At 40.8% G+C, this 19,677-nt stretch overlaps 1 protein-coding gene across 2 annotated transcripts in view; it reads right to left on the minus strand.

Moving 5' to 3' along the window:
• The window catches only part of COPS4 (COP9 signalosome subunit 4), a 39,854-nt gene extending 20,356 nt beyond the window's left edge, over positions 1 to 19,498 (minus strand). Inside the window, 4 exon segments of one of the 2 annotated variants that reach the window (NM_001105280.1) lie at positions 5,114 to 5,217; positions 5,772 to 5,923; positions 8,672 to 8,751; positions 19,260 to 19,498. In NM_001105280.1, coding sequence (NP_001098750.1) covers positions 5,114 to 5,217; positions 5,772 to 5,923; positions 8,672 to 8,751; positions 19,260 to 19,333 — 410 coding nt within the window. In that variant the 5' untranslated portion in view covers positions 19,334 to 19,498. 2 annotated transcript variants of the gene reach the window in all.
• Between the last annotated feature and the right edge of the window lie 179 nt (positions 19,499 to 19,677).

Genomic DNA, 19,677 nt, shown 5'->3' on the forward strand with positions numbered 1-19,677 from the left:
CCTATTTACCTGCAAGAGTGGTGCCACCATATGGCAAGAACACAGAGTTTATAATTCACTTGGCCCCAGATTTGAAAATAATTCTATACTTTATTGATTTGGGGGGGATAGAGAATGGGAGGAGAGATTTATGCAAATTTAATTTTTGCATATATTAATATTCTGTACTTTTTTCCATTCATAATTCAAATATACATTGCTTGCCACGTACAGCACTATATTCTTGAATTTTCCAATTTTTTGCCAAGTGTAACTATTATATCAATTACTTTTTTTTTTTTTTTTTGAGATGGAGTCTCGCTCTGTTCCCCAGGCTGGAGTGCAGTGGCGCCATCTCGGCTCACTGCAAGCTCTGCCTCCCGGGATCATGCCATTCTCCTGCCTCAGCCTCCTAAGTAGCTGGGACTACAGGCGCCCGACACCGCGCCCGGCTAATTTTTTTTGTATTTTTAGTAGAGACGAGGTTTCACTGTGGTCTCGATCTCCTGACCTTGTGATCCGCCCGCCTCGGCCTCCCAAAGTGCTGGGATTACAGGCGTGAGCCACCACGCCCAGCCATCAATTACTTTAATAATCAGAATGAATCATTTTTTGAAAGAAAAAGTTCCCATTTATCCAAAGTCTACATTTAGTTACTTTAACTTGTTTAGAAAACCAATGACATTTTTATCTCTTTGGTTTACTCACAGATAAGGATAATGCTACAGTACTACTAAAATGACAATTATGACCACTGTAAAAAACAATATCTAATTTTATATTTATTTCAGCTACCACTGAAAAGAAATCAATTGCCCTGTGCTAGGGAGAAAATACAAGGTAAAGAATAAGACGAAAGCAATCAAGAAAGCCCAGCTTTTTCAAACTACCAAATTATCAAGGGACCTTGAAATGCAAAATTCAGCATCTACATATGAAGGCTTTTTTACAAACTGGCTGCTTTTTCAAGGAGCATCATTGCCTAGTAACTTCATAAATAATGCACAAAAGGCAAGATGTCTGAAGCAGTGTCTGCCTCACTATCGCAAATATTAATGAAGAACAAAAAAAGAATTCCTCCTTCACCTGGTAAAGGAGTAGAAAGGCAGATGAAGATATTTTTAAGTCCTTCACAGTTGGTACCGTTTTATACTTGCCAACTTGAAGAGGAAGTGTTTTCAATACAATAACCAATAGTCTCACATCTTTCATCCTCATACAATATACTTAGGAGAAATGTTTCATAAAGAAGTATAAATTTTAAAAAATATATACATCAAGAGGTAAGACTGGTTGAATAAGAGTTATAAACCATCTTTTTTTTTTTTTTTTTGAGACAGAGTCTCACTCTTGTCACCCAGGCTGGAGTGCAGTGACGAGATGTCGGCTCACTGCAACCTCCGCCTCCTGGGTTCAAGCGATTCTTGTGCTTCAGCCTCCCTAGTAGCTGGGATTACAGGCACACACCACCACACTTAGCTAATTTTTGTATTTTAGAAGAAACAAGGTTTCATCACGTTGGCCAGGCTCGTCTCAAGCTCCTGACCTCAGGTGATCTGCCCACCTTGGCTTCCCACAGTGCTGGGATTACAGGCATGAGCTACCACGCCCTGCCATCTTAATTTTTTAAAACTGTTTTTCTACCTCATTTTCTCTAGTATCTCAAACCCAACAATCCTTGAACCCACTGTGCCCTCCAAACCACTTATCCCTTACATGTCACTGCCTTTCCCCATAAAGGCCTCACTTTCCTCTTTACCTAGCCTAACTCCTATGGTCACTCACTCATTGTAATCACTTGTAATCATTGAATTGCATAGGCACTCATCTCCCTTGTCCCTCTCTTGCTGTCATACTTGTTGGGCAAAAATCGTAACTGTGGTTAAACCTAATTGTTTGCTCACCCCCTTCCTGCACTCATATAGCTGAAATGTGATGGGAAAAAGCAGCAAATCAAATTTTTTTTTGAGATGGGGTCTCAGTGTGTTGCCCAGTCTGGGCTCAAATTTCAGGGCTCAAGGGATCCTCCCACCTCTGCCGAGACTGAGGCTTGTAGCTGGGACTATAAGCACGAAGCCACTGTGCCCAGCATGACTGATCTAATTTTAATCATTATGACCTTTAACAAGTCCTTAATGTTGCCAAGTTTACATGCTGAGTCCATTCATTGTCCCACTCTCCTAAGGGGATTACTTCTCACACTATTGTCTCTCTTCAACCTCATACTCCACCCCCATCCACCATTCCAGCTGATGTCTCTGATTTCAACTTCCTTAAGAATATTGAAGTAAGGCTGGGCATGGTGGCTCACACCCGTAATCCCAGCACTTTGGGAGGCCAAGGCAGGTGGATTGCTTGAGCCCCAGAGTTTGAGACCAGCCTGGGCAACACGGTGAAACTCCGTCTCTACTAAAAATACAAAAATTAGCCAGGCGTAGTGGCGTGCACCTGTAGTCCCAACTACTTGGGAGGTTAGGAGATGGACGTTGCAGTGAGCTGAGATCACGCCACTGCACTACAGCTTGGTTGACAGAGCCAGAACCTCTCTCGAAACCAAAAGCCGACAAGAAAAGAATACTGAAGCAATGCAATGAAAGAGTACTTGCAGAAATTCCATGACAATATCACTAATATGTCTACAGACATTTTTATTGTCACAACTAGGAACAGCAGTACTATTGGCATCCAGCAAGCAGAGGACTGGTGCTGCTAAAACATCCTGCAATACACAGGACAGCCCCCACAACAAAGTATCTAGCCGAAAATGCCAGTAGTGCTGAGGCTGAGAAACTCTGCCACAGATGAACTACCCATATTCCTATCTAAAGCCTATCCCTCTGCTAGATTCCTTCCTCTCATCTACTCCTGCAAGAATCCTCTCCCCAATTCCCCTATATCAAATTTTTGCTTTCTACTGGATCATAAAAGAAAAAGTAATCCCTTAGCCTAACAACTGCTGTCATCTTCTACCCTGTTTTTTTGCTACGTTTTTTGAAAACTCCCCCACAGGGTGGCCCATACTCACTATCTCTAAATATTCTCTTCCCATTCTCTCTTAAACCATACAGTCAGGCTCTCGCTATCATTTCACAAAAATCAGCTCATTAAGGTTCAGTGGTTTCTACACTATTAATGCCAACAATTAACCTGTACTCCTTATCTTACTTGACCTATCAATGCCATAGCTCATCACCTGCCCCTTGACACATTTTCCTCATTTGGCTTCTAGGACACCACCCTCCACAGTATTCTGATTTCCTTCTTACCTCAATGGATAATCCTTCTCATTTGCTACATCTTCCCCCAGGCCCTGACCTCTTAACGTAGAAGTGCTCCAGGCCTCAGTATACTCAGTCCTTTGGTCTATCTACATTCCCTCCTTTGGCCATCTCATCCAATCTAATGGCTTTAAATTCCATCTATATGTCAATGACTCCCAAATATGTATATCTAGCCCAGATATCTCTTCTAATCTCCAGACTAATATATTCAACTCCTTACTACATATTTCTACTTGGATATTATATGCCCAAAATGAAACTCTCAATATTCCCTACAAGACTATTCTTCCCTACTCCAACTTTCCAATTGCTCAGGCCAAAAATCAGGACTTATCTTGACTTTTTGCACACTCTACATACAAGCCATTAGGAAATCCTTACTCTACCTTAAAAAACATATCTAGAATACTTCTCACATCCATCTTATCTGTGGTACTGTATAAGCCTTTTTTAAAAAAGACAGGGTCTTGCTTTGTGCCCCAGGTGGGAGTACAGCGGTGCGATCATGGTCCACTGCAGCCTCAAATTACTGGGTTCACACAATCCTCTCGCCTCAGCTTCCCAACTACCTGGGAGTATAGATGCATATCACCAGGCCCAGCTAATTTAAAAAAAAAAAAAATTTTTTTTGTAGGGATGGGGGGCAGTCTCACTATGTTGCCCAAGTTGGTCTCAAACTCCTGGGCTCAAGCAATCCTCCCGCCTCAGCCTCCCAAGTAGCTAGGACTATAGGCATGTGCCACCATGCCCAGCTTTTTCTTTTTTTTTTTCTTTTTTTGGTGGAGATAGGGTCTAGCTATGCTGCCCAAGCCGGTCTTGAACTCCTGGGCTCAAGCAATCTTCTCCCACCTCAGCCCCCCAAAGTGCTTGGACTATAGGCATAAGCCACTGTACCTGGTCTCATAAGCCTCTTAACTAATATCCCTACTTCTATCACTGCTTGCCTACAGTTTATTCTCAACCCAGTGGTGAGACTAACTATTTAAAACAGAAGTCAGATCATTTCACTGTTCTGTTGACAATTCTCCAATGGTTCCCCCTCATTTCACTTAGTGAAAAGTCAAATTCCTTATAATGGCTTATAAAACTCCACATAACCTGGTCCCCAGTACTCTCTGCTCTCATCCCTCATCTCTTGCCCCTTTGCTCACTCTACTCTATCCACACTGGCCTCCTTGCTCTTATTAAGAAAACACTTCAAGCTTGCTCCCATCTTAGGGCCTTTGCACTAGCCCTCCCCTCTAAGAGTATCTAGTGATGATATTCGGCCAGGTGCAGTGGCTCAAACACCTGTAATCCCAGCACTTAAAGAGGCTGAGGTAGGCGGATCACTTGAGGTCAGGAGTTTGAGACAAGCCTGGTTAATGTGGTGAAACCCCATCTCTAGTAAAAATACAAAAATTAGCCACATGTGGTGGTGCGTGCCTGTAATCCCAGCTACTTGGAAGGCTGAGGCAGGAGAATCGCTTGCACCAAGGAGGCAGAGGTTGCGGTGAGCCAAGATCATGCCATTGCACTCCAGCCTGGGCAACATAGCAAGACTCCGTCTCAAAAAAAAAAAAAAAAGTATCTGGCAATATTCTTTCCTCAGATCACTCATAGCTACTCCCTTACCTCCTTCAAGTCTTTGATAAAGTGACATCAGGGCCACCCTACTACCCCAATCACCCTATTTAAATATACATACAACCTGTCCCTGCTTTGCCCCCTTACTTTTCTTCACAGCACTTATCACCTTCTAACACACTACAAATTTTTGTATTTGTTTCCTGTACTAGAATGTAAGAAAAAATATAAGTGAGCGATTATATACATCCTATATATAGTCATCCAATATCCACTATTTACTATACTTTTGTCCTGTTTCCAAAGGAATTCCCACCAACACTTGGGCTGCATTTCTCCAATCTTCTTCTTTCTCATATATAGATGCAAGATGCTGTCTTATGGAAGCAACCTGGAATAACAAGTATACATGTCAAATCATTTCAACTGACATTAGTAACTAATTAAAATAAGTAGGAAAATTATTCTAAAGTGGCAACTCAACATACTAAGCTGCCAAATAAATAGTAAAAGTTTATCGAGACCACCCAAGTTTTCCTATGAATTTTGCATTTACAGAATATCAAAGTAGTGAACTGAAGCAACACATTTCTGCAATGTGGATTATGGCAAAATACTGTAGTTTAAATGTTAAATTTAGCTTGTATGCTCCTGCATACACGATGCTGGAGTTTTCCTGTTTTCAGCTGAAATACCACTTTTACTGATTTTAAAAAATTGTCCAGAGAGCAATATTTGGTTCAGAAAATCAAGTTTTACTTTATAAGCAAATGTCAGTTAGAGTTGTAACATCCTAATATTTACTTGATTTTGCATCAAAAAATGCTGTTTGGCACAAAGTTTTGTCAAAAATGAAACTGGATGATTATCTCCTTTAAGGATTTAATAATATCAGATTCTCAGAATAACTGCTCAAGTTTAAAAACCACTGCTCTAGATTTTTACCTGCTCCTCAAATGAAATGACTCTAGGCTGGATCTTTTCCAAGGTGAAGTGATAGATTTCTTTGGCTGTGCTATCAGGCAAGTTAGGGAGATGTGTGCAAAAATCAGTCAGCAACTGCCGCGAGATCACAAGACTGACATTCTCATTTACCACTTGTTAAAAAAAAAGATAAGAAAACATGAGATACTGATAAAGTGTCCTTAAACAATCAACCTTTACTTAAAATTAATACTAACAACAATCTATATTAGTGCAGACTTCAATGCATTATTCAAGGATTTCCATACCCCTATCATTTTATATTACATCATGAGTTTTCCTTATGCTGAATTACTTGATTACACAATGACTACACAAAAACAGTAAAAATAGGCCGGGTGCAGTGGCTCACGCCTATAATCCCAGCACTTTGGGAGGCCGAGGCGGGAGGATCATGACGTCAGGAGTCTGAGACCAGCCCGACCACCATGGTGAAACCCTGTCTCTACTAAAGATACAAAAAAAAATTAGTCAGGTGTGGTGGCGGGCGCCTGTAGTCCCAGCTACTCAGGAGGTTAAAGCAGGACAATCGCTTGAACCTGGGAGGCAGCGGTTACAGTGAGCCGAGATCGCGGCACCATAGTCCAGCCTGGGCGACAGAGCTAGACTCTGTCTCAAAATAAATAAATTATTTAATTAATTAAAAAATTTTAAAAACCAGCAAAAATAACATAACTTTTCTAAGAAACATAAATAATTGAAAAAAATTTTTAAAAGCTGATAATTTTATCTTATTTTTCTACAAAGTGAAGGCACAAAAACACCTATATTTTTATTTATGTGCTTATATCACACCTTGTTCCAAAAAGGAGTTAAAAAAAAAAACAGTAAAATAATTTTCATGAAATTTAAATAAGGCAAGTGCTGCCGGTACAGTTATTGCCACTTATACTTTCCCAATAAAAACAATAAATAAGAACTTCAGTGAGCACTAGATGTACTGACATTATTTATAAACATTTACGAGGTATTATTTTATGTGATTAAGCTCTGGAGCCACACTGCTTCTACCACTACTGATTATACGGCTTCAGACAAGAAACTTAACTTGTCTGTGCTTCTGTTTCCTTATCTGTAACACCTATTTCATAAGGTTATTATGAAGCTTAAATGCAATAATATACACAAAGTACTTTAAACAATACCTGGTAGATAGCACTGAATAAATGTTACTATTGTAACTATTACTATCATTTTAAATGCATCATCCTTCTGAACCATTGCTTATTCAAGTCTTAAAGCAGCAGTTACTAGGAAAATAAGTGATTCAAAAACTGTTCAGTTGTTGTAAATGATTTTAACAGTAGACTGCTTTTCTTGGTGGTTTACTGGATTGAAAGCTTATACAAAGATCAAAGTATGTATGTATGTATGTATGTATATGTTTTTTCATTGTTTTTTTGAGACCGTCTTACTGCTGCCCAGGCTGGAGTACAGTGATGCAACCTCAGCTCACTTCAGTCTCGACCACTGGGGCTCAGGCAGTCTTCCCACCTCAGCCTTCCAAGTAGCTGGGACTACAGGCATGTACCACCATGCCAGGCTAACTTTTGCACTTTTTTGTAGAGACGAGATTTCTCCACATTGTCCAGGCTGGTTTTGAACTCCTGAGCTCAAGTGATCTCTTGGCTGGGTGCCATGACTCATACCTGTAATCTCAAAAAAAAGTGCTGGGATTACAGGCATGAGCCACAGTGCCCAGCCAAGATCGAAGTTTATAAAAAGCACTATTCTTCTGCTACTATAGTGCAATGTTCTCAATAAACCACTCCTAACAATTTTTTCAAAACCATTGCTGGTTTATCTCACACTGGAGGCCATGATTTTTTAAGTCTGTAACCTTTTAAGTTTTAAGGCAGTAACTTTTTAAGGCAGTTGTAATTAATTAGCTTATCACATATTAATTGGAATTCATTATTGGGTAATACTGGATGTGACTGAGAAAACAGTTTCATTACAAGTGTCATTAGGCATTTAAGTTACCATACAAGCTGGTATTACTCAGGGAAATATAAGCAAGTAAGAGTAGTGTATCAGAAAACCTCGTTTCTGATCTGGGCTCTGCCAGCTAAATTTCCTTGAAAAAAGTTACTTAATCCTGAGACTTGTCTTACAATATATTATACAGGGATACCTGTACCTATATGGTCTAGTCAAAGAGTTATTAAAAGGAGCCTATGTGACAGGTAATGAGTGTGAAAACACACTGTAAAGCACTATGAGATATCATTAATGACGTGAACTCACTATAAAATTCCAGCCTGAATTTTGAGTAATTTTCAAGATCACTGGATATGTTTGAAGTCAGGTAATGTGGAAAAGTTTCTGGAAGAATGAAAATTTCTAGTTCTCAATTCAACAAACATAAACATTAATAACAGCTAATTCTTACATAGCATTTATTATATGCCAGGTCCTATTCTAAGCACTTTACTAAGTATATTAAGTCATTTAATGTCCCAATAATTCTACAGAGTAGAATTTTACTGTACTACAGTAATGTACCACAGAGTACATTTTAAAGAGGAAAAGGAGGCACAGAGAGGTTAAATAATTGACCCAAGATTACACAGCTTATAAAATAGCGTACCAGAATTTGAACCCAAACTATTCTCTTCACTATTATGCTGTATTGTCCCTCATCAGCTATTATAACAACAATAACCATAAAAAACTTTAATTGGGATTGTAATTTTGAAGAAAATTCACTGAAAATTAATCAAGTTGTAAACAGTTTAAATTCTAAAATCAATCTCAATGCATATTTAATATTGATAATTTGATATAAAACAAGGCTTGAGAAAACTTTAAAGTCCTAGCTCAGTAACACAAGGCAAGCATGAAATTTCCATTTCACTTACTTGCTTCCACAAAAGCTTTCAAAGCTTCTAGTTGTTCTGCTCCAGATAATTGAATGGCTTTTTCCAGGATCTGACGATACCTACAACAATACCAAATGAATATAATGTTCTGAGGGTACATATTTTTTAATGCAAACTTTGATGTGTATTTATTCATTTCTACTTACCCTGGTTTCTTTCATAGTACTATAGTTTGTGGTTTTCTTTATAGTATATCACAGATTTTTTTTAAAAAAGTTTCTAGTCTATCACAAGAAATATTAAATCTGTAATTATATAAGGTGCCACTTCATCTAGTTTTCAGTATAGTATACCAGAATTTTTTAAGTTTTCAAGTTCATCACAAGAAAGAGTGAACCTATAATTCTGTTACAGAATCTAAGGTGTCACTTTTTCTTGAAGGTTTTATTTTTGAATTTAAACTACAAAGTCAATTTCTTTTCAAATGCCTTAAAAGATAAGCTATATTTCCTCCAACTGTGTAATACACAGACACACACAAACATTATTTGAGGTGACGCGGAATCTTTTCCTCTTACAGACCTAATGTATGTAGGCTCACCAACAATAGGATAATGTTGACCAGGCAATGAAACCAAACATTAGAGACTGAATGTCTTAGTCTGTACAAAATAAACTTCACCAAGTCAAATGCACTGATAGAATACCATTTACGCTGTCAGACAGGACCTATTTATTCTTTATTTGCATTCAGATCTAATAACTATTCTACCTAATATCTGTGACCACACAAGCTCCACGAGGACAGGACTTTTTGTGTTTTGTTCTCTGCTATGTAGACAATTATCTCAAACAATTCCTGGCATATCATAAGCACTCAAATATTCAACAGTATTAGTAATGTTTTATTTCTTAATGAGGGGTTAGTATATGAGTGTTATACTATTCTTTTGTTGTTTCGTTGCTGTTGTTTTTGAAGACGGAGTCTCGTTCTGTTACCCAGGATGAAGTGCAGTGGCACAATCTTGGCTCACTGCAACCTCCACCTCCCAGGTTCAAGCGATTCTCCTGCCTCAGCCTCCTGAGTAGCTGGGATTACAGGCGCGTGCCACCACGCCCAGCCAACTAATTTTTGTAATTTTAGTAAAAACACGGCTTCACCATGTTGGTCAGGCTGGTCTTGAACTCCTGACCTCATGATCCGCCCACCTCAGCCTCCCAAAGTGCTGGGATTACACGCGTGAGCCACCGTGCCTGGCCTATACTATTCTTTATCTCTTTTGTCTTAATCTTTTTTTTTTTTTGAGATGGAATCTTGCTCTGTCACCCAGGCTGGAGTGCAGTGGCACGATCTAGGCTCACTGCAACCTCCGCCTCCCAGGTTCAAGCAATTCTCCTGCCTCAGCCTCCGGAGTAGCGAGGACTACAGGTACGCACCACCACGTGTGGCTAATTTTTGTATTTTTAGTGGACATGGGGTTTCCCCATGTTGGCCAGGCTGGTCTCGAACTCCTGACCTTAGGTGATCCGCCCACCTCGGGCTCCCACAGTGCTGGGATTACAGGCGTGAGCCACCACACCCAGCCAATTGTACTATTTTTTAAAAGCAGTAAATACATTTTACAAACCTAATAGCATTGCAATTATTCGGAAAGTCATCCAGAATAGTTACGAAATAAATATACAAAAATAGAGCCTGAACTCATTCAGATTTATGACTTTCATTTTGTAGGGCACACCCTCAAGCTATCACTCAGCATTACTGACTCATATCATACAAAATTCTCACAACCTTGGTTACCTGATTTCTCAAAACCACAATGAATCAAAGTGACTTTAAGAAAGCAGATATACTGATAGAAAAGATAGCAAATTCCAAAAGAAGAAATAAATTATTCTAAGAAAGCAAGGAAATATTAAGTTTTTAAAAAATTATATTTTCAATATTGCTAAGTTTGAGGGTCCTTAAAAGATAAATTACTTTATGGCCCTGGGCATGCTTTCAGATAAGTCATACATTCAATGGTTTGTTATCTTTTATTTTTTTCATATTTAATTAAATCAAGGGTTATGGCTAAGATCTTTTACATTTATATCCTCACAGATTATTTTATACTAACAATATTAGATTCAAAGATAATAGTGTCTCACTTATATAAATTTGCTAATTAACCTAAGTTGTTTTGTGGTTGTTATGGTTTTTTGTTTGTTTGTTTGTTTTGAGACAGGGTCTCACTCTGTCTCCCAGGCTAGAGTGCAGTGGCATGATCATAGCTCACTGTAACCTCCAATTCCTGGGCTCAAACAATCCTCCTGCCTCTGCCTCCCGAGTAGCTAGGACTACAGGCATGTGCCACCACTCCTGGTTAACTGTTCTTTTCTTTTTGTAGAGATGGGGTCTCACTACATTGCCCAAACTGATCTCCAACTTCTGGACTCAAGCAATCCTCCCAACTCGGCCTCCCCAAGTGCTAGGATTACAGGCTTGAGCCACTGTGCCCAGCCTAACCTAAGTTTTAACACATAGTTTCATAATCAATCAACTAATCTGTATTGGGAATAGGAAGAAAAAATGAAAACAAACCAACCTAAAAAGTGATCAAAGTTTTACACTCATCAAATTATATAACTTATAGAGGCCTTAGAAATTGCCTACATAAATTCCCAGTTTTATAGATTAATAAATTGAGGGCCAGTCGCAGTGGCTCATGCCTGTAATCCTAGCACTTTGGGAGGCCAACGCAGGTAAATCACTTGAGTCCAGGAGTTCAAGACCAGCCTGGGCAATGTGGTGAAACCCCATCTCTACAAAAAAAATAAAATAAAATACAAAAATTGGCCGGGCGTGGTGGCTCATGCCAGTAATCCCAGTACTTTGGGAGGCCAAGGCAGGTAAATCACTTGAGTCCAGGAGTTCAAGACCAGCCTGGGCAATGTGGTGAAACCCCATCTCTACAAAAAAAAAAAAAAAAAGAAAAAGAAATACAAAAATTGGCCGGGCGTGGTGGCTCATGCCTGTAATCCCAGTACTTTGGGAGGCCAAGACAGGCAGATGGCTTGAACTCAGGAGTTTGAGACTAGCCTGAGCAACATAGTAAAACCTCATCTCTACCAAAAATACAAAAAATTAGCAAGGCATAGTGGCACACACCTGTGGTGCCAGCTACTTGGGAGGCTGAGGTGGGAGGATCGCCTGAGCCCAGAAGGTGGAGGTTGCAGTGAGCTGAGATCTTCCCACTGCAACTCCAACCTGGGCAACAGATTGATATCTCATCTCAAAAACAAAAATTTAAAAAATAAAAAATAATAATACAAAAATTAGCCAGGTGTGATGGCATGTGCCTGGACAAAGCAAGACCCTATCTCAAAAAAAAAAAAAAAAAAAAGTGAGGTACAGCACTGTGGCTGCATGCTCCCTTGCTTCTCTAATATGTAAATTCCAGTATCTAAGAACAGAGATTACTTTTGCACAATAAAAACATAAAATGACTAACAAACCTGTTTTAAACTAGGAACTTAAACAGAAATTTAATATTGCCATATAAAATCATCCCAAAGTGCTAATTGAGTCCTTAGGCATTTTAAGATGCTATATGAGATTCTGCGTACGATATTAAAAAGTTTTTAAATGACCTTAGTCTTTGAAGATCTTATGGCTGAGAAGACAAAGGGGAAGATTAAAAATAAAAAGTTAGGCCGGGTGCGGTGGCTCACGCCTGTAATCCCAGCACTTCGGAAGGCCGAGGCGGGTGGATCACGAGGTCAGGAGATTAAGACCATCCTGGCTACCACAGTGAAACCCCATCTCTACTAAAAATACAAAAAATTAGCTGGGCATGGTGGCAGGCGCCTATAATCCCAGCTACCCAGGAGGCTGAGGCAGGAGAATGGTGTGAACCTGGGATGTGGAGCTTGCAGTGAGCGGAGATCGCGCCTCACACTCCAGCCTGGGTGACAGAGCGAGACTCCGTCTCAAAAAAAGAAAAAATAGGCCGGGCGCGGTGGCTCAAGCCTGTAATCCCAGCACTTTGGGAGGCCGAGACGGGCGGATCACGAGGTCAGGAGATCGAGACCATCCTGGCTAACACGGTGAAACCCCGTCTCTACTAAAAAAAATACAAAAAACTAGCCGGGCAAGGTGGCGGGCGCCTGTAGTCCCAGCTACTTGGGAGGCTGAGGCAGGAGAATGGCGTAAACCCGGGAGGCGGAGCTTGCAGTGAGCTGAGATCCGGCCACTGCACTCCAGCCTGGGTGATAGAGCGAGACTCCGTCTCAAAAAAAAAAAAAAGAAAAAAAGAAAAAAGAAATAAAAATAAAAAATAAAATAAAAAGTTAATACGTTAAGTGTTAAATTACAATATGGCCAGGTGCGGTGGCTCACGCCTGTAATCCCAGCACTTTGGGAGGCTGAGGTGGGCAGCAGATCACTTGAGGTCAGGAGTTCGAGACCAGCCTGGCCAACATGGTGAAACTCCATCTCTACTAAAAATACAAAAATTATCCAGGTGTGGTGGCGTGTGTCTGTAATCAGCTACTTGGGAGGCTGAGGCATGAGAATCGCTTGAACCTGGGAGGCAGAGGTTGCAGTGAGCTGAGATCCCGCTGCTGCACTTCAGCCTGGGCGACAGAGCGAAATTCTGTCTCCAAAAAAAAAAAAAAAAAAAAGTATGGAGGAAAATAAGTGTTATTACTATGGCATCGAACATCTCTCATATCCATTTATCATTAGTGAATTGAGCATCTTTTATGTGTATGAACCAAACTTCAGTATGTTGATTCCTAATTTCTCGGGACTTGAAAGGAATCTGGAGGTAAATAAAGCATGAAAATGTACCACAATCATCATTTAAGATCACAATGGATAGTAAAGGAGTAAAGGTAGGTATTAACAGATCTTCCACTTACAGTAATGGTGAACTAAATGACTGCACCAACCCTCCCTCAAAAAAAAAAAAAAAAAGCCAACATAAAAAGCTGAAACAAACGAAAAAAAAAATTTAATTGCATAAAATCCTAACAAGAAAGGGAAAATGAGGAAAATAAGATAAAACAAATATTCTGTCTAAAGGCATTTGCTGACGGTGGAAAGATGGCTGAGAGGTAGAGTGGCATTTCTTGTAGGGCGGAGAAGGTGGGCTCACTACAAATCTGCTGGAAGCACTGAGAAGCAAGCTGCCATTTCTGGCAGACTAACTGAGCTACACAAATGGGAATGGAAGTTCCATATCTGCCAAAGGAGGAGACACACACTTTGGAAGTAAGGTTACAAATTCTATCCCAAGACCACCCAGGTAAACCAAAAAAATTGTGAAGCCTTGATTCTACACTGTTAGCACTCTCAGGTAATGAAATTTCTCTCTAGAATCAACAAAAGCAACAGACAATCACAACAACCAAGGACATCAGATACTGACTGGAGTTACCAGAAAGAGCATGATACAATTATGCTTACAATGTTCATGGGGATAAAGACAAGCTTTAAAGTTTCAGCAACAGACCAGGAGTCATAAAAAGTATCACTGGAAAAAAGAACCACCAGAAATTATAGAACTAAAAAATACAACCCAACTTAGAAACTCAATGGAGTACTTAACAGCAGATTAGACACAGTTGAAGAAGTGATAAACTAGAAGGTAGGTCTGAAGAACTAATCCAGAATAAAGCATTCAAATGGAGGAGACAGGCCGGGCGTGGTGGCTCACGCTTGTAATCCCAGCACTTTGGGAGGCCAAGACGGGCAGATCATGAGGTCAGGAGATCGAGACCATCCTGGCTAACACGGTGAAACCCCGTCTCTACTAAAAATATTAAAAAATTAGCCAGGCGTGGTGGCAGGCGCCTGTAGTCCCAGCTACTCGGGAGGCTGAGGCAGGAGAATGGCATGAACCCGGGAGGCAGAGCTTGCAGTGAACTGAGATCACGCCACTGCACTCCAGCCTGGGTGACAGAGTGAGACTCTCTCTCAAAAAATAAATAAATAAAAATAAATAAAAAATAAAAAATGAAAGACAGAGTAAGATGGCTAGAGGTTATAGTCAGTGGGCCTGACAGGGATTTCACTGGAGCCTAGAAGAGAAACAGAATGGGGCAGGGGCAACATTTAAAGAGATACAGGCCAAGCAGAGTAGCCCACACCTGTAATCCCAACACTTTTGTAGGCCGAGGCAGGAGAATCCCTTGAGTCCAGGAGTTCGAGACCTGCCTGGGCAACATAGGGAGACCCCATCTCCACCAAAAAAAAAAAAAAAAAAAAACATGTTTTTAAATTAGGCATGGTGTCATGTGCCTATAGCCCCAGCTACTCAGGACGCTAAAGCAAGAAGACTGCTTGAGCCAAGCATGTTAAGGCTGCAGTGAGCTGTGATCTCTCTACCGCACTCAAGCCAGGGCAACAGAGACAGGGCAACCCTGTTTCTAAAATAAAATAAAGAGATATAACTGAAGACATCTCAAGACTGATGAAACCATTTAATCCATTGATTCAGGAAACCCAGCGAAGCTGGACCAGGATAAAAAACGGCCACAATAATTTCACTCCCAGTACCCATGTTCCTTTACAATATAACTTTGTAGCTCTTCATATCAAAAGGTAGACTTTATTTCCCTACCCCTTGAATCTGGAGTTGACCAATAGAACATGGTAGAAATGAAGTGCTAGTTCTGAGCCTAGACCTCGAGAGGCCTTGTATGTGTTTGTCTTTTGGAATCCTGCTGCTGTCACATGAACAGGCCCAGGCTAACTTACTGGCTAATGAGATATGTAGCCCAGTCAACTATATTGCCCCAGCCAACAAAGCCAGCCAATCCACAGAAGTGGAGTTGCCCACCTGGCCCAGCCGGCAGCTAACTACAGACCCGCATGGGAGCCCAGTGGAACCAAGACCATGTGGAGCAGAAAAGAACCATACAGCTGGGCCCAATCCAAACTACCAACCTACAGAATTACGAGCTAAATAAGTGACTGTTGTTTTAAGCCCTAAGTTTTGGGGTTTATTTCACGGCAAAGGGTAACTGACATAGAAAAGTAAAAACAAATCCACAGACATATCATAATGAAGCTAAACAAAATTAAAGACAAAATCTTAAAAACAGGTAAGTGCTGGCCGGGCGCAGTGGCTCACGCCTGTAATCCCAGCACTTTAGGTGGCCGAGGCAGGCGGATCACAAGGTCAAGAGACCGAGACCATCCTGGCCAACATGGTGAACCCTGTTTCCACTAAAAACACAAAAAATTAGCCAAGTGTGGTGGCGTGCACCTGTAGTCCCAGCTACTTGGGAGGCTGAGGCAGGAGAATTGTTGAACCCGGGAGGCAGAGGTTACAGTGAGCCAAGATCATGCCACTGCACTCCAGCCTAGGTGACAAGAATGAAACTCCGTCTCAAAACAAAACAAAACAAACAGAAAAAATAGGTAAGTGCTAATATAATTTTTAGGAGACAGAAATAATTGGATGGGGTTGATCTTTAAAATCTAAGCATTTCAATTTAATAACAGTAGGAAGGCAGGCATTCTAGGCAAAAATAATCACTATCTGAAGTGTGGTCAATTTTTTTGGTGAAAATAAGGCCAAAAAGGTAGATGTGTTTGTTTAGAGTTAAGGACTCGTAGGCAAGCAGACATGGACTGTCTTCTAGCTTCACCACTAGCTGTGTGACCTCAGAGCAAGGTATTTCAACTCTGTACTTTGGTCTTCTCTTACTATAATGTAAATAATATCACTTACTCCTACTTATTAAGGATTTTTAAATATAAGTAATGTTGTGCTTCGCACAGTAAACTCTACATGTTATCAACTTTCACTCTAGAGATGAAAACCACTAAAATGGTTGTGTTTGGGACAACAAATAGAGAATCAGAATCTGAGTTAGAAGGGGCCTTTGAGGTCTCTCCTCAATATAGTCTATCCTCCATTGTGGCTCTCCTATTCTAAATCTTTATGTGAGATAATAAACACAACACATAATATGCACAAAAACAGCCTACAAAATGGAGGAAAATGCTTTTCATCTGACTAATTTCTTACATAAACTTTAGACAGCTGTGTTAATCCACAGTTATGGGAAAGCATTTCTAATTGAGTTTTTAACAAGAAAACGAGCATAGTCTGGTAGGTTTAAAATGAGCTTTTTAGAGTGATGAACCTGGGTTCAAATACAAGCTCTGCCCCTTTCTAGCTATTCATTAATTCAACCACATGTATTGAGCAACTGTTGTTATAGATATCCCAATTGCTGGGAACACACAGTATTGATGTTTTAGAAACAATGTACTCCATTATTCTTTAATATGGAATCCTTTGTTTCTCAGCTCCTAAAAAATCCCCAAAAACCTTCATTAAAAGTACATACAAGAAAAAATACATTAAAAAAAAAACTGATATATTTCAAGGGTACTTCTCTTAAAGCATGTAGCTGGTAAAACTGATGTTGTTATAAGGATAAATATCCTGATACTTTCTTGCTCAGATAGGAACTGCAAGCAAGCCCAAGACTTTTCTCAGAAAGCAGCTCTGAAGGAGTTGCTGGCTAACACAGCACTGGCTATCAGTTATCAAGCACATTATTTCATTTAATCTTCACAACACCATGTGGTAGATTGCTACAGTAATGGCTTCCAATGAATCATGTCTCCCTCTGTCCAGGCTCCTTTGCAATGTAACTTTGCCACTAAAGAGGCAGTAGTAGGCTCCATTTCCCCTCCCCTTGAATCTGGGCTGGTCTTCTGATTTACTTTTACCAGTACTAGAGAATTGATATGAGACTTTCTAGGCTATCCTTAAGAGGTCTTGTGACTTCCCCTCTCATAGCCACCTAAGAAAGCCCAAGCTAAACTAATGAATGAGAGACTATGTGCACAGAGAGACAGATCCTGCCAAGAGCAAGATATGCATGTGAGTCCAGCCCCAGGTGAGTTGCCAGCTGACTATATCTGCATGAGTAAGCCCAGACAAGACCAGAAGAGCTGTCCAGTCAATCCATAGAATCCTGAGAAATCACAGTTGTTTTACACTGGTAAGTTTTTGGTTACAAAGCAACAGATAACTGAAGTACCCTATAAATACTATTGTTTATCTCCAATTCAGACCTGAAAAAGTAAATACTTAAGTTTCAGAACTCTCCAAATACATGAAAAGCTCTATTTCTTCTGATAACTAATGCACTTATTTTTCTTTTACAAAATAAAAAGTAAAGGAAGCATGGGGGAAAAAATATAAGCTGCTTTTACTTTCATCCATATCTACAAAATTACAAGCAAAAAGGATTAAACCATGAAGACATATTTATTTCCAACCCATACAATAAGTGAATATATATTACTGACAGCTTAGTGATAGTAACAACAATCTTGTGGCACTTTCTATATGTCAGGTACTGTTCTAGGTGATATAAGTGTGGTAAGTATATATGCACACAGATACTCATCTTGTCTTCAGATAATCTCAGACAAGAATATGTCCTATTATCATCTTCATTTTCCTAAATGGGAAAATGCAGCACAAAGTAGTTACGCCCAAAATATACGGCTGAATTTCCCACTGATAAAAGTAGATTACATTTACCACCAGAGAAAAGGCAGCCTAGCCTACTTAAAACAGTCAGAATTTCGATGACCAGGTTAGAGCAGGTGTATCCCATTAACATACATAAAGTGATTTCAGCTGTCAGGATGTAAACATTAAGATCAACTTGAGAGGCATACTTTATTTACTTATTTATTTATGGAGACGGGGGTCTCACTATGTTGCCCAGGCTAGTCTAGAACTCCTGGCCTCAAGTGATCCTCCCACCTCAGCCTCTCTGCACCCGGCCTAGAGAGGCATACTTTAAGTTCATTACAAAAGATCAGTGCTGTGACATCTACAAAGAGAAAATGAACAATATACGTCTACCTACCTATGCTTAATACTGTTGAACAACTGCTTGCACAACAGGCACGTCACACATTTTAACTTGGAGTGAACCTAAGCATTCTATATGAATTTCGACAAAATTCAGATTCCTGCAAACATCACTACTCTAGACATCCTGATCCGCGATATGAGCACATTCCGCCTATGTGCCTTCAGAGTTGGTGGTGGAGAAAATACCCGAAACACAAGGACCCACAGAAGACAGTCTGAGTGGTCTGGACGACATGACAGCGGCCATACCTCCTCAGTCTCAGCCAGCCCCAAGAAGCCATCTCCCCGAAAAACACACCATCAAGGCCCCAGAATATACATTTCTCTGAATCAAAAAAAGGAGGAGGAAGGTCCAACGAGAGGCCAGATTCGGTGTGAGGCCGGCCAGCGATAGGAAGAGGTACCAGGGAAGGCTACTAAGGCCAGGGTAGCAGTCATCTGTCAGACCGCTCTTCCAAAATCCTAAGGGACCAGAGGGATTCTATCAATAACTGAACAAGTTGACAGTCATCCCAAGTCTATGGCCTCGAAGGCCCCTGCACAAGGTCCCCTCCAGCTCTCTGCTTCTCCCAACATTTGCCTCCCTAGCCGACCTCAGGCCCGCCCCCTTGGTCGTCAGGCCGGTTCCTAGCTTCACGCCCAAGAGTCGTGGCCAACCTAAGGAGATTAAGGCTGTGGCTTTCTTTCCCCACCTCTGTACTCCCGCGTTGCTGGGAAATACTCACTTGCCAGCCAGATCTTTATGAGAGCCGCTCGAATTCATGAGCTGGGCCAAATCCTGTCGCACGGCTGCCGCCATCTTTCTCCCAGCTCAGCGGTGGATGCGGGGCCTCTGGCAGCCAAAAAGAAAACGAGTGTGGTCCTCCAGAGTGCAGCCAGAGGGAACCTGAGATGCTACAGAGTAGCGTCTGTGTGGGCCAGAGCGTCGGGTGTGGGAGCCTGGGCTAGCTCCGCCCTCAGGGTTGAGTGATGCGGGGCTCCACTCCTCAGGTCTGAGGCCTGCCCAGCCCTCTCCTACAGGCTCTGGCTCTCACGCTCGGACTTTGGATTGGCTGATGAACTCCAGGAGTGAGTCTCTAGTGTAACTCCAATAAGTACCCGGTACATAAAACGACTGCGTTTTCGCAAAGTTCCATGTCTCAT

Source organism: Macaca mulatta, chromosome 5, assembly GCF_049350105.2.
Source record: "Macaca mulatta isolate MMU2019108-1 chromosome 5, T2T-MMU8v2.0, whole genome shotgun sequence".
NCBI lineage: Eukaryota > Metazoa > Chordata > Mammalia > Primates > Cercopithecidae > Macaca > Macaca mulatta.